The 14,910-nt window shown below is 41.9% G+C and overlaps 1 protein-coding gene across 1 annotated transcript; it reads left to right on the forward strand.

Annotated features, from left to right (window-relative positions):
• Window positions 1-1,449: 1,449 nt before the first annotated feature.
• prpf3 (PRP3 pre-mRNA processing factor 3 homolog (yeast)) lies at window positions 1,450-11,187 on the forward strand. The gene is made up of 17 exons (XM_036590607.1): window positions 1,450-1,622; window positions 2,878-3,037; window positions 3,830-3,960; window positions 5,061-5,216; window positions 5,376-5,462; window positions 5,593-5,876; window positions 6,018-6,136; window positions 6,232-6,419; window positions 6,606-6,772; window positions 6,937-7,019; window positions 7,272-7,415; window positions 8,362-8,461; window positions 8,588-8,701; window positions 9,406-9,524; window positions 9,685-9,762; window positions 9,964-10,025; window positions 10,319-11,187. The coding sequence occupies exons 2-17, from the start codon at window positions 2,893-2,895 to the stop codon at window positions 10,466-10,468; spliced, it is 2,127 nt and encodes a 708-aa protein (XP_036446500.1). The 5' UTR covers window positions 1,450-1,622; window positions 2,878-2,892; the 3' UTR covers window positions 10,469-11,187.
• The last annotated feature ends 3,723 nt before the right edge of the window (window positions 11,188-14,910 follow it).

Raw genomic sequence — 14,910 nt, forward strand, 5'->3', positions numbered from 1 at the left:
GGAGACGGAGGGAGGGGTGCAATGAATGATGAATGTGCAGCAGATTAATTGCTTGATCTCATGTGCTCTCATGTGCCACTGAAATCTATTGAAAGTCACTGGGCGCGTTTACTATGAGAATAAGAACCGAAATTTATTCACAAAGCCAAGGACTCGCTCACAAGGACTTTTCTGTTTCCACTGCAACAGCTCCTGCTAGTGAGTGACTGGCAACTAGTGGACGAGATATGCTACTACAATAATGAATGCAAAAGCTATTATGGCCTACAGAGTGAACAGCCTGGCAGTTGGCCGTCAATCTTCTAACAAAATTACATTAGCAATTCAGAACTTAATTTGCTCATTTTCTGATGATTTTCCTTCTTGGTTCCTGCTGCGAGGCAGTTGATCTGCCATCAACATCAACAAAGTTGATGGCCAGAAATCATCCACGAATGATGGGGGGTCTCCAGTTTTACTTGTGGAGGACCACATCTTTATAGACAAACCAACATAGACTAGCATACCTGGTCACCAGCAAAACCAGCATATTGTGTTTGCTGGTATGCTGGTCAGCAGCAATGGAAGTTATTAGGTTGATCACCAGCAAAACAAGTCTATATTTTGTTTTAGGTGCTAGCTAAACCAGCACTAGACCAGCTCAGATCAGCATGGAATGCATGCTGATCTATGCTGTTTTTTTTCAGCAGGGCAGCCCCAAGAAGCAGTACATGCTGTTTGCCTTGTAGCAACACATCTAATTACCTAATCCTTCATGATAAGTAGTATTAATACTAATTATTAAAATAAGTTGTATTAGAGCTTGAAAATCACCAACCTGTGCTGAACTGCAAGTTTCAAGTAGCAAATCCAAATGCATGGTAATTGCATCAACGCTAAATAGTGCTAAACAAATGAAGAGAGAGGATAAAGCCTAATGACTGTCAAAAATCCTCATCAAATAGCCTAAAAACCCATGCAGCTGACATGGAAATAGAACAGCTTTGGTCCTGCACTGTAAGGTATGTAAAAGTATGATCATAACAGACACACCGAGCACTTTATTAGGTACACCTACCTTGTATCTACACTCGTTGGCCATTTTATCAGCTCCACTTACCATACAGGTGCACTTGACTGTACAGACTGCAGTCCATCTGTTTCTCTGCATACTTTGTTAGCCCCCTTTTACCCTGTTCTTCAATGGACAGGACCCCCACAGTTTTTTGAGGCATTAAACTCTTCAGACGTCTGGTTCCTATCACAACCACTGTGAACAATTCTGACTTGGTAAATTTCTCTACAATGGAGAATTCCACACCAAACCACTCTGAATGACTTTGTGTACATTTCAATTTCATCATTTCATCATGTAGAAATTTTGAAAAACCTGTGGCGTTGCCCTGGTGACAGTGGAGCTCCTCGGCAGCAGGGGGCGCTAGTGCGGCTTCTCTGAGCGGAACCACTCAGTCTCAGCTTCCGACTCATTTCAACGTTTTCTGTACGAAGCGGCAACAAGAAAGTTGGTGAAATTCTTCTCGTTTTTAACAAGCTGCGTTCGTCAACAGTGTTTTTCATCGACAAGTGTTCAGTATTACAAGAACGGATTTGATTTGGCGTCGAAACATAAGAAAACCTAGCTGGTAAGTGAGGTGAAGTCTGTGAAGAGCTGCGCTGTTGGTGTGTGGCGTGGAGCGCTGTTGGCTAATGTCGGGCTAACGAGCCATTTCTGCTCAGAGCGGTTAGACACAGCTAAAACACCCGAAACCGACATTACTACGAGGAACAATGAGCACAGCGACCATAATAACAGTATTAACGAGTAGAATGTAGGTTAAATACCTTTGTTAGCATGTTAGCTAAGAGACAGTGTGAGTGTTTGCTGGCCTGTTACAAACGGCTCAGGTAAATTATAATGATAATGATGGGCTGGTTTTTAGATCAAAAACTCTGTCGTTACTTTAAAACTAATAGAAAGATTAGTATGTTAGAGATTTAGCCATCCGTGGACTTAAATGTAGGGTAACGCTTAGGTTATGTGTTGATAGCACTGCTGATGTGGGGTTACAGCACACTTTACGTCTTCATTGTTTTCATAGTTTTACGTATTTTTGTAATATAAAGCCCCATTAGCTATCAGAGAGAGGTAATGGGGTTAATAAAGGACAGGGGTTTGGATTTTGTGTTAATCCAGAAAGGAAGGCAGGCAACAGCAGTTCAAACACAATCATGTTGGTTGCCGTGGATCAGTCAATTCCCCACAATAAACATCCCCCCCAAATACTGCGAACAGTAAAAGTCCGCAGCGCTGCGGGGAGCGGCTGACCGACCAGAGCTCGCCGCGCATTTAGAAACATTTCTTCTCTGAGCTTCGGACTCCTACATCTTAAAGTGACCAAACGTCCCAGGAGATCTGTTTTCTATAAACAGCTCCTACCCGAACACACACCTGACCGCTCTGATCAGGTGGGCTGATATTGTGATCTGATCTGTTCAGTTGATGTTGGTTGATCCTGAGTTGTTTGTGAAGGTGTATGTTTAGAGCAGGGATGTCCAGCTTTGTCTGCAAAGGGCCGGTATAAACGCAGGGTTTCGTTTAAAAAAAGAGCACACATTTAACCAGTCAGTCTCAGTCTTCAAACTACTGATCAAGTGTGCTCTTATTTTGTTGCAGTGAAAACCTGCAGCCACACCGACCTTTGCAGATAAGAGTGGACACCTCTGTTTCAGAGGGCTGGGCTGTGAGTGTAAAGACATGGAGAAATTAAAGCTTTACCAGCTTGGCAATCTTTGCTATTTTGTAACAGTACATGTTAACAGTGTCTCTGTGTTGACCATAAGCTGAGTGTGTAGAGAGGAAGCCTAGATTAACAGTGTTCTCTGTGTGATGTGTTTAAGAGAGCTCTTCCCAGCATGTCGCTGCCCAAGCGGGAGGTTGAGGAGCTGCGGCCTTGGGTGGAGCGGACGGTAAAAAAGGTGCTTGGCTTCTCAGAACCGACTGTGGTCACTGCAGCTCTGCACTGTGTAGGGAAGGGGCTGGACAAAAGAAAGACAACAGGTAGGAAATATATGAACTTGTATGTGTATTATGTAGAGATGGCAATGATCCAATACCAGGTGTACCAGGCTGATAACCGAAGAAAATGTTATATGGGATTTCGAGGGAAAACAAAGATAAATCTGATCCAGTCTGGAAAAAAATCTAGTCTAAAATATCACACTCTCACATGGTGTGATGTGAGATTAGTTGTGTATTTTTTTCCTGTGGGGTAGTATGTCAGTGTGAAGATAAGAGCGCCTGCTAAATGTTTCAGTACAGGTAACAGTATTAGAAAAGAAAAAGAGATATTATTCAATGTCTTTTCATACATTAACCCTTCCAGTGATTTCCCAGGTATTGTTCCAGGTCACATGGAGGTAAATTGCTTTGTCAGCTGTATCAACTTTAATTTCAGCTCTGCACTAAACTAAACATTTTATTTACTGTTCAATTTCAAGTCAAAGCACATGCGTGAAAGGGGGCTTATTTGTGTGTGACTATGTTTCCATGTAAACTGGTTTACTGTCAGTTTGTAGCTCTGGTCTGTAGATGCCTTAAATGAGGAGTGTTCAGAGCTGGTCCTGAATGGCTACCATCTTTCAGAGTTTAGCTCCAACCCTAGTCTAGCACAGCTGATCCAAGTAATGAAGGCCTTTAGAGGCATCCTTCAGAGCCAGGTGTTTTGGATCCCCAGAGTAGTTGAACTCCGGGACCAGGATTGGGCATCCCTGCATTAAGAGATGTCATCTGTGGTCAACAAGATAAACATCTCATTTAACAGTGAAATGTCCCCCTCTCACCCTCTCTCAGATCAGCTGAGACCGTTTCTCGATGATTCTGCAAGTGGCTTTGTGGAGCGACTCTTTGAGGCCCTGGAGGAGAGTAAGAACTCTCGAGGCAACAAGGGTACAGGAGAGAAGAACCGCAAGAGAGAGCTGAAGGTCTGATATACCCAGACTATATAAGTTGATATGGGTGTTGTTTATAAAACTGTTTTATTTTTGGTAGTTTGTGGTAATGATGTTGAATAAATCATTATGGAAAATAATCAAATTACCCAAAATGTATTCAGAAAGCCAAGGCAAACACTTCTCTGACTGTGTCAGGTGGTTGGATAGACTTGCTTCTTAGAGATGTACATTCAGTTTTTTTTGTATCAAAAAAACATATTCGTTTAACCATGGGGATTTAATTTTAGCTTTGGCTGATATTGATGTATATTAATGTTTTTAGTCCTAGTACACAAAAAGGTTACACAGGTGCATTGGTACCGGCAGGCTAAAAACATACAGCACAAAGAAAAGATTTCCAGCAAAAGAGACGCATTTGAATTTTTGCGTTAACACAGTACATTCTTGTGTTAGAAAAGGCTTGAGTAATCAGGGCTCCATTCAGTTAAGCTAATGAACTAACCCTAACACCAGAGCGAACTAGCGCAACAGTAGATGGTGGTGACCTTTTCTCCTCAGTGGGTGATGTGCCGACATGTTAGTCTGTCAAGGTAACATTGAGAACTAAGAAATGGTTTAAGCTGTTGGTTGTAGTTAATGGCAGCTATTGTAGATGGCCTAGTTACAGTTGGGCCACCTCTTCCTTCTTAGTCACACCCATAACAATGCATTCTTGAAGTATGATACGATATACTTAAGCCTAAAGTAGTCCTAGCTGCTGATACTTGGTTCCCCAACTGATGCCAGAAACAGCTCAAACTCAAATGAACAAACACTACTCACATCTACCCTCTAAGGCTGTTATAACATGTCAAGAGTTAGCCCCTTTTTTGTAAGACCAATGATGTGTCCCAGTGTGCTTTCTGCTTTCTTTAATTTTAATACATTTTCCTCAGCATACCCAGTTCTTATTTTGTATATGATGTTAGCATATGATTGTGGATGCTTACAACTGTGGAAAATTAATTGTGCTCTGCTTAAATCATGGTCAGCTCAAGTTAAACTAAGTTAGTGCAGTCTTCACATTGCAGTTATTACTGGACATTTATTATCTGGCCCTTAAATGAAACATGCTTTTTCTCTCTTTGTAGGATGTATTTGGTGATGAAGTGGAAGGGGGCAAGGATGCAGAGAGTGGTGAAGTTGCAGCAAAAAAGAAGAGGGTGCCTCGCTTTGAGGAGGTTGAGGAGCCAGAAGTCCTACCTGGACCTCCTACAGAGAGCCCTGGAATGCTCACCAAGATGCAGGTAATGCATGTTGAATACAGAAAAAGCATTAGTTATCTGAAAACTACTTGGAGAGCTGTACTTTGCTTCTGCATTGTATGATTGGTTTAAGAAACATTGATTAAAGTAGTGCAGCTGCCTCTTTACGTTTTTGCTAAGTGAGCTTGGTTTTGTCCACAGATAAAGCAGATGATGGAAGCAGCCACGCGGCAGATTGAGGAGAGGAAAAAGCAGCTCAGTTTTGTAGCTCCAGTTTCTGTCCCTCAGGTAGGAGACATAATTGGTTCATGGCACTCTTATGTAATATGTATCCCAAACCTGTCTTGTCCATCGAAGTGTTAGTCTTGATATTAAGAAGTCAAACGTGATTAGTGTCTCTCCTCTCTCCCTTTCCCAGCCTAGACTGCCGCTGGCTCCACCCCAGCCAGAGACCCCTGCCTCACGTCCCATTCTACCCAGCCTGGGTGCTCCTTCAGTGGGAACGCCTCAGTCCATCGCCCCCTCCCAGGCTGCTAGCTTCATGAATGATGCCATTGAGAAGGCCCGCAAGGCGGCTGAGCTCCAGGCTAAGATCCAGTCCACCCTAGCCATGAAGCCTGGCATCCTGGGGACTTTGAGCAACACGGGACCACACAACCTTGTAGCGCTAGCCAACCTACACGCCATGGGGATTGCACCACCGTAAGAAAGAGTGTTTGATGGAGTGAAAAATACACACAGAGATGTGTGTACATGAGATCAAATCTGCATTTTCTTACATAGTCTCATCAAACTGTAAGAATTCAGCTGTTGTTATAGTTCTCTGTGTTTGTGTTTTTATAGTAAAGTTGAGGCTCGTGAGATCACGAAGCCAACACCCCTCATTCTGGACGAGCTTGGAAGAACTGTTGATGCCAGTGGCAAGGAAGTGGAACTCACACACCGTATGCCCACTCTCAAAGGTAACACAAAATGAAAGATACTGAAAGACTTTTAGCCTTCCTTTCTGTCCTACCTTTACCAACCTTCTCTTTTTCTTATTCCTCTTCCTTGCTAGCTAATATTAGGGCAGTGAAGAGAGAGCAGTTTAGGCAGCAGCTGAAGGAGAAGCCTACTGATGATCTTGAATCCACCTCCTACTTTGACCCTCGGATGTCTGTAGCACCACCACAGAGACCTAGGAAGGGCTTTAAGTTCCATGAGAAAGGTCGCTTTGAGAAAATAGCCCAGAGGATACGCACAAAGGTGGGTTGGACTGATAGGCACAGCCCCCATTTTTACGCCCGCTTATAGACTGTACTGGGAATAGACAAGACCAGATTTTTTTGAACATATATGATGTTTTTTGGTTTTTTTTTTGGATCAGGCAAATCATACACAAAGTGTGCGTCTCTCACGCTCTCTCTCTCTGTCTCTGTCTTTCTCTCTCAGACTCAGCTGGAGAGGCTGCAGATGGAAATTGCACAGGCTGCTAAGAAAACTGGGATCCAGGCCTCAACCAAGCTGGCTTTGATCGCCCCCAAGAAGGAGCTTGGGGAGGGAGAGGTGCCTTCGATCGAGTGGTGGGATTCCTACATCCTGCCCTCCAACGTAGAGCTGTAAGCAACCTGCCACTGCTAAAGCAGCCCCTTACTAACTGCTGCAGCAAAGCAGCTCCATTTTGATTGCCAGAAAAAGGAAAAAATATTGCTTTTGTGTTATAGTAGCAGTAAAGTCCTGACAGTCCTTTCCATTACGCTGAAACTGTCTCTTCTATTTATAGTTCTGCCGAGACAGTATTTGATGGTTTGGAGTTCCATGGGGTCACTAATTTGGTGGAGCATCCAGCCCAAATGGCCCCTCCAGGTATTTTAATGCAGTCTCTAATAGAGTCTGCAGACCACTGATTGATTGATTTTGTCTTAATTACCAAGCCATTCATCCATTAAATTTCATCACTTAACTGAGCAGTACCGCAGTCCTGGTGGGGTTTGAAACCCTGCTTTAGTACATCTAGGATTATCTCAGTTGCTTTTTAGTATGGCTGGTAGTGCTGACAGTTCATTGTCCATATTTTACTGGTTGACTGTTCTGTTGCTCTCTGGCTTTCTGTCTCAGTGGACCCAGACCAACCAGTGACGCTGGGTGTGTATCTGACAAAGAAGGAGCAGAAGAAGCTGCGGCGGCAGACGCGTCGAGAGGGGCAGAAAGAGGTTCAAGAGAAGGTCCGACTTGGTCTCATGCCGCCACCAGAACCCAAAGGTAGAGTGGTTTGCAGAACAGAGTGGAGAAATCAAACAGCCACAGTGATGCAGTTTATTCAGTTTCTGCTGGTGAAGTCATGAGTCCTTTTAAGTACTTACCTGATGTTTGATTGGGACCGCTGACATTTTGGCAGATAACCCTGAGTAGCACTACTTTAATGGGCAATAAGGTCCAAAGAATTCCAGGATGCCTTTTTATTCTTAAGGCAGGTACGATGTACAATTTTTGTGGCAATCATGCTGTTACAGATAAAATCACAAATGATTAAAGAATTCTTTGATTGTGAGTTAAAATTGATGCTTCTTAACATTTAATGACTTTTCATAGTGGATGATTTAGTGCCTTTGTGACCAAAGACAGCCTATGATAAACTTTAAGGAGTGCAAAATGTTATGCAGGGAGCTTGAATCTTGGTTGTGTGGCTCTGATGTTTGGCAAAAAAAGGAGGTGCATACAGAATGTTGTCATTTTCTTGGACTGTAGATCTGCCATCAGAAAATCTTTGTTGTGTAATTTGACCTGTCGCATAACTGAATTTGCACAGGATGGCATGGTATTTTCGTTTGCAAGATCTTGTGCAGTGCGATGTACAGTAAAGGTATACTGTTTGTATCGTGCAATCTATAGCGGGCTTTAATCTGATCGGAGGTCTGGTTTGCTGTTTTTAATTTGGAGAGGAGCTGGTCCTGTTATAGACAAAGACATTGAACTACTCCAACATGTGTGAAATTGTGAACTGTCCTGCGTTACTTTTGTATACCTTCTTATTTGGACCAATATTGTTGGTCAAATGAGAGTATATGGTGGAGAGTGGGGGACAAAATCTGTTTTGTTAGAAGTTATTTTTGTTTTTAAGCAGGCATAAGAATCAGTGAGCCAGTGTCATGATTTTTGTGTGTGTGTGTGTGTGTCTGTCTGTCTGTCTGTCTGTCTGTCTGTGCAGTGCGCATCTCTAATCTGATGCGTGTGCTGGGGACGGAGGCGGTGCAGGATCCTACGAAGGTGGAGGCCCACGTCCGAGCACAGATGGCCAAGAGACAAAAGTGAGCTCTCGCGCACTTCCAGCGTGGAACGTGTCGCATAACTGTACTCACTCAAACACTGCATTAGTCATCAGTCACAGACAGAAGTAAGCACTAATGGCTTGTATTTTTCTTGTGGCTATGCAGGGCCCATGAAGAGGCGAACGCAGCGCGTAAGCTCACAGCAGAACAGAGGAAGGAGAAGAAAGTAAAGAAGCTGAGGGAGGATCTGAGTCAGGGAGTCCACATTGCTGTCTATAGGTAATGTGTCCATACACGGAGGAAGGCCTTCCTATAAATAGTTCCTATTGGTACCAGCAGATAATTGTTCAAACATGCTTCCACAATTCAGCATTGTGATTTGATTAGTATGTGCTGATGTGATATTCTGTTTGCCTGTGCTCTGAATACGTAGATATGCTTGCTAGTTCTGGGCAATATCCAAAAGTAATTAGCATGATATTTTATTAATAAATAAAATCAGGATTATAGGTTATATCGCCCCTTGGCAAGAAGTAGCTATAGATGTCTGTGGGAAACCATAAGGAATTATATCTTCATAATTTTGTTCATAACTCATCTGAACATTGGGGACACTTGTTCAACACTGTCAAATGCTGAAAGCTTTTTCTAACAGTATGTTGGGAGGAAACCTGCAATAGAGACAGTGGACAATAATCTCTTCCTGTTCCAGGGCTGGTGTTGCTGCAGATTTTCATTCCTACAAAGCAGGAGATCACATGATTAATTATTTGAAAACTGAGACCAATTGATTAAACCAGTGAAATCAGTTGTGCTCTTGCTTGTTTGGAATGAAAACCTGCAGCCACACTGGCCCTTTGCGGATGAGATTCTATGAGAAGTCAAGTTGAACGAGGCACACTTACCTCGAATGTGCAGTCCTGTGCGCCACAATTAATCTGCTCTTTTTCTTTCTGTCATGATCTTTCCCACCCTGCCGGCAGGATCCGAAATCTGTATAATCCAGCCAAGAAGTTCAAAGTGGAGGCCAATGCACGCGAGCTCTACCTCACAGGCACCGTGGTGCTGCACAAAGATGTCAACATCGTAGTGGTGGAGGGAGGTGAGAGAAAAAGAGAAACAAGGACGGGTCAAGCACAGAAATAAGATACTAGTTCTGTTTTTGAATAGCAATGTTCAGCGTGACCACAGTGAAATTAATCCACATTCAGCACAGATGGTTTTCTTGACTTTGTGCACTGAAATTATATTTCCTCTTACAGGACCCAAATCCCAAAAGAAGTTTAAGAGGCTGATGCTGAACAGGATCAAATGGGACGAGCCCAGTTCAAAGAGAGAAGGTGAGAGATGCGAAATGGGAGGAGGGATGTAAAATGTCATATTTAGTAGCTTACCTATCTTTATTCTTCCTAATTTGTTCTTCTTTGAATAAATACCTGAAATGATTCACTAGTATCTTCTTTGTAAGCTGCTGTCAGGTTAAAGAGATTTAGCCTTCAGGAGTTAACTTCTTAACTTTTGACTCCTTAATTTCCTGTCAGACCCTGATGGTTCAGACGAAGAGGGATCAAAGAAGCACAACAAGTGCACACTGGTTTGGGAGGTAAGCATCTGGGCTAGTGCATAATTATGCGTGTGTGTATAGCAAATTATTATTACAGACAGTTTACTGTACTGGCTGGTTTTTAGTGTTGATGGATCATTTAGACATTTTGGCATCAATGCTTGTTCATTTTATTTTCCTCCTTGTGCAAAGTTAGGGTGGTATCGCTATAGTGTGTGTGTGTGTGTGTGTGTGTATATATATATTAAGAGAGAGAGAGATTTTTTTCTGTTCTTTACTTACCCATTACCTCTTTGTCTTCTCCTCCCTCTCTCCTGATCATTCTCTCTCAGGGTACAGCTAAAGAGCGCAGTTTTGGGGACATGAAGTTCAAGCAGTGTCCTACGGAGAACATGGCACGGGAGCATTTTAAGAAGCATGGCACGGAGCACTACTGGGACCTGGCCCTGAGCCAGAGCATCCTGGAGAGCGCTGATGACTGAGACTGTCGCCACGGAGACAGAACAGACCTGATAGATACAGCCTGGTCTGTGGACTGCAAATCCACTGTGTTTCATACAAGGGAGGATAAGACTGCATTTGTGTATGTATATAAAAAATAGTCTTTGTGAGACGGGCAGCGAAAGATTGAGCATGAGTGGTTAAAGGTTGTTAAAGAGATCTGTTGTTAAAGAGCATCTGTGTGGAAAACAGATTAATCAAACCTGCGAACTTCAGAGGCTGGATTTGAAGTAGCCTCTGCTTCGGACAGGTGTGCAATGGACATGCTGCATCTCTTTGATAGTGTATATTCAACGGAGAGCCTATAGCATCCAAACGGTCCCATCACATCTCTGTATCGCGCAGCTTCCTAACGGCTTTCTGGCTGCAGTCTGGAGATAAAATCAACTGTAACACCACTGCTCTCCTGGAATACTTTCTTCTGGTTGCGCAGACTCAACGGCAAATGTTTTAAAAGAGAATGTGGTGCACATGTATGAGGTTAGTTAAGAGAGACACTGTCTGGGACAAAGAACCACCTCTTTCATTGGAAAAAGGCTTCTTTATAAGTTACAAGGCACAAAGCTGGGTCATAAGATGTTGAGGTAGTTTTGTTTTTATTTCTCATTTAATTAAGTGAATGGATGTGAGACCACTCTCTTTGGATGTACATAAGCTGTTGCCAACCACATACAGTGATTAAAGTTTTGGGGAAACGTACTGTGATGTGTCATCAACTTATTGAAGAAGCAAAAGCTAGTGAAAGCTAGGAAAAGACCAAAGAGCGGAGAAAAATGACAAACATTAAACTTCACCCCCCTTATGTAAAAGCAGGCATTGAACACCATTTTTGCAAATCCATTTCAAAACACATCTACACATTAAAGATGTTTGATCCTGGAGCATCCAGTTTGTTTCATTTCAACACAAACGATTACTCATGTTGAAAGTGAGACATTTTACCATTTCATGAAAAACATTAACTTGATGTGAACAACAACACATCTCAAAAAAGTTGGGACAGGGGCAACAAAAGGATCAAAAAGTAAGTGGTACTAATAAAAAACAGCTGGAGGAGCAACTTGCAACTAACCCACATGACTGGATATGGAAAGAGCATTTTAGAAAGGCAGAGTCTCTCAGAAGCAAAGATAGGCAGAGGTTCACCAATCTGCGAAAAACTGCATCTAAAAATTATGGAACAATTTCAGAAAAATGTTCCGCAATTTAAAATTGTAAAGACTTTGGATATCCCACCATCTACAGTACATAACACCATCAAAGATTCAGAGAATCTGGAGAAATCCCTGTATGCAAGGGACAAGGCCGACGGTCAATATTGGATGTTCGTGATCTTCGGGCCCTCAGACAGCACTGCATTGAAAACAGGCGTGATTCGGTACTGGAAATCACTGCAGGAACACTTCCAGAAATCATTGTCTGTGAACACAGTTCGCAGTGCAGTCCACAAATGTAAGTTAAACCTGTATCATGCAAAGAAGAAAACATATATAAACAGGATCCAGAAACGTCGCCTCCTTCTCTGGGCCCAAGCTCATTTAAGATGGACTGAGGCGAGGTGGAAAAGTGTCCTGTGGTCCAATGAATCAAAATTTGAAATTCTTTTTGGAAATGATGCCCACTGCATCCTCCAGAGTAAAGACCTCCAAGCTTGTTATTAGCACACAATTCAAAAGCCAGCATCCATGATGGTATGGGGGATCATTAGTACACATGGCATGGGTGTCTTGCACATCTGTGAAGGCACCATTAATGCTGAATGAAATATACAGGTTTTGGCAACATATGCTGCCATCCAGACAGTGTCTTTTCAGGGAAGGCCTTGCATATTTCAGCAAGACAGTGTCAAACCACATACTGCATCCATCACAACAGCATGGCTACGCAGAAGAAGAGTCCTGGTTCTTAACTGGCCTGCCTGCAGTTCAGACCTTTCACCAATAGGAAACATTTGGTGGATCATGAAACGAAAAATCTAGCAAAGAAGACCCAGGACTGCTGAGCAGCTAGAATCCTGCATCAGACAAGAATGGGCCAACATTCCTCTCCCAAAACTCCAGCAGTTGGTCTTCTCGTTTCCCATACATTTACAGACTGTTGTTAAAAGAAGAGGGGATGCTGCACCCTGTCCCAAATTTTTTGAGATGTGTTGCTGCCATCAAGTTCTAAAAGAGTTAATATTTTTCATGAAATGGTAAAATGTCTCACTTTCAACATCAGATATGTGTTCTATGTTCTATTGTGAATAAAATATGGGTCTATGAGATTTGCAAATCATTGCATTCTGTTTTTATTTACATTTATTTACATTTTACACTGCATCCCAACTGTTTTGGAATTGGGGTTATATATTCGGGGAATTGTGCACTAAAAATTGCAGAAAAAAATAAGTATTGTAGAGGGTGTGTTGACTTATTTTCACTTAAAAACTAAACATGTCATTTGACTGTGGGTGTCCAAACTAATACATACAATTGTAGAACATCACCCTTCTCTGACCAAGATGGGATAAACTCAAAATATTCAACGATTCAGCATCTTATGGAACAATGCTGTTACCAAGAATTACAGCTTTTAGAGAGCCGATACCAAAAAAACTTGAGGGCAAATGAAACAGACATGATTATGTTCCAGTGTCAGGTTTAAAATCATTTCTAAAAGTGGAGGCTTCCCTCTCAGTCTTACTAGTTGGCATAAATATAACTGAGGTAGTGAAAGCAAAGCACCGCTCTCTTAGGAAGCAGCAAAGGCCACATGAGTGCTAACAGCACCAATAGCTTCTACATGTAGACCAAGAAATACAAAACAATATAGAAGAACATTGAGGCCATGGGGCCTACAAATGTGAAAAGAAAAGAAGAAAAAAATGTTTATTTTAGTATTTGGACAAATATCAGGAGTAGAGCTGGGAAATATGTTAATATTTATCATTATCGTGATGAATTACATCATAGTATGTCACTGTATGCTTCTCTGAGAATACAGTGGATATTGTCAATACCTAAAAATCACTTCTAAACTGCATGTTTGATTAGAAAGAGAGCATCATTAACCCTGTTTATTTGGATTTAGTGCAGCAGTGTGTGAAATGTTGAATAGTAATTGGATTCATAGTTTCTGATAGTATTTTTTAAATGTGGCACTACTTTTTCTGTTCTAACTTATCAGATGTCGGAAAAAATAAATTTAGTGACACATCATGTATCGTAAAAACTTCCTGAAGTATCATGTTGTTACATTTTGCCATATCACCCAACTCTAATAGGGAGATCAGACCAAAACTTGCTTGTATGAGCACACTGCCAAACCAGATTAATAACTTCTTTGGTTGCATTTTTATAGAAAGAGAAATCAGTTTCAGTTTCAGATTTGAATCTTTTAAGAAAAATCCTGTTGGGAAAGTAGTTCAGTGGACCACACTTCACGTCAGCGTACATTCTTCTCTACAGTACCGTCCCAGCACGGCATTATGTGGATCATTCTCACCTGACCTGGACTTCAGACTAACCTTCCTTTGCTTTGAGTGATCCTGGGTTTAATTATGTAGAAAATTAGTGATCGAACATTCCATTTTGTCACTAACAAAGCAATCATAACACTAAATGTAAATGTGTAAATTTAGGGGTCAGGGTTTGGGACAGACACCTCCCAACAAACAGTACCTATAAATGGTGTTTTTTAAATATATTTAGCTTATCGCTATCTCAGTGTGTTTACTTTAAATAGACCATAACAATCTTTGTAAATCTCTAAGGTCTGAACACTTTTTAAACAGTGTTTTCACTGTAAGGCCGCAGTGTGGAATGGTCAGTCAGTAGCTATGTGATGTGAGGGTCCTCCTGGCAGTGTGCGGTAACCCCGCTCTAGGAATCTTTAGTTTAAACTGTTCCCCGACGAAACTGATCCAGCTCCTGAAGAGTTCAGCGATCCTCAGTGATGATGAGTGATGAGTGATCAGTGAGGAGCCGAGCTGCGGCTCTACAGAGCGGCCTACCGTTGAGGAGGTAACCAAGGCAACCAAACCTGACCACGTTGCCGAGACACCGATAGCTGACAGCTCTAATTATCGCCACCTGGTGGCCGTTTGTACCAACGTTAGCATTTTGATTCACTCAAAATTTGTCAAAATGTAAAAATATTAATGATGTAATGAAATGAATACAGTCTTTAATTAAGTTAAAAGAACTAAAATAGCATATACTGATAACCGAACTGATTCCTCTCCACCGAGCTGCTGCTCGTCCAGTCTTTGACTGTAAACGGAGCAGACTGAGTGACTGAGATATACATACGTAAACCATCTTTAAACAAGGTGCAAACCTCGAGGTAAACTTCTGTAACAGGAATAAAATATTAACAGTCAAATTATATAGCACTCTGTTGTAGTGAGTGCGATAAAGAAATATGATAAAAGAAAAGAAAA

The sequence above is a fragment of the Colossoma macropomum genome, unplaced genomic scaffold (genome assembly GCF_904425465.1).
Source record: "Colossoma macropomum unplaced genomic scaffold, Colossoma_macropomum, whole genome shotgun sequence".
Taxonomy (NCBI): domain Eukaryota; kingdom Metazoa; phylum Chordata; class Actinopteri; order Characiformes; family Serrasalmidae; genus Colossoma; species Colossoma macropomum.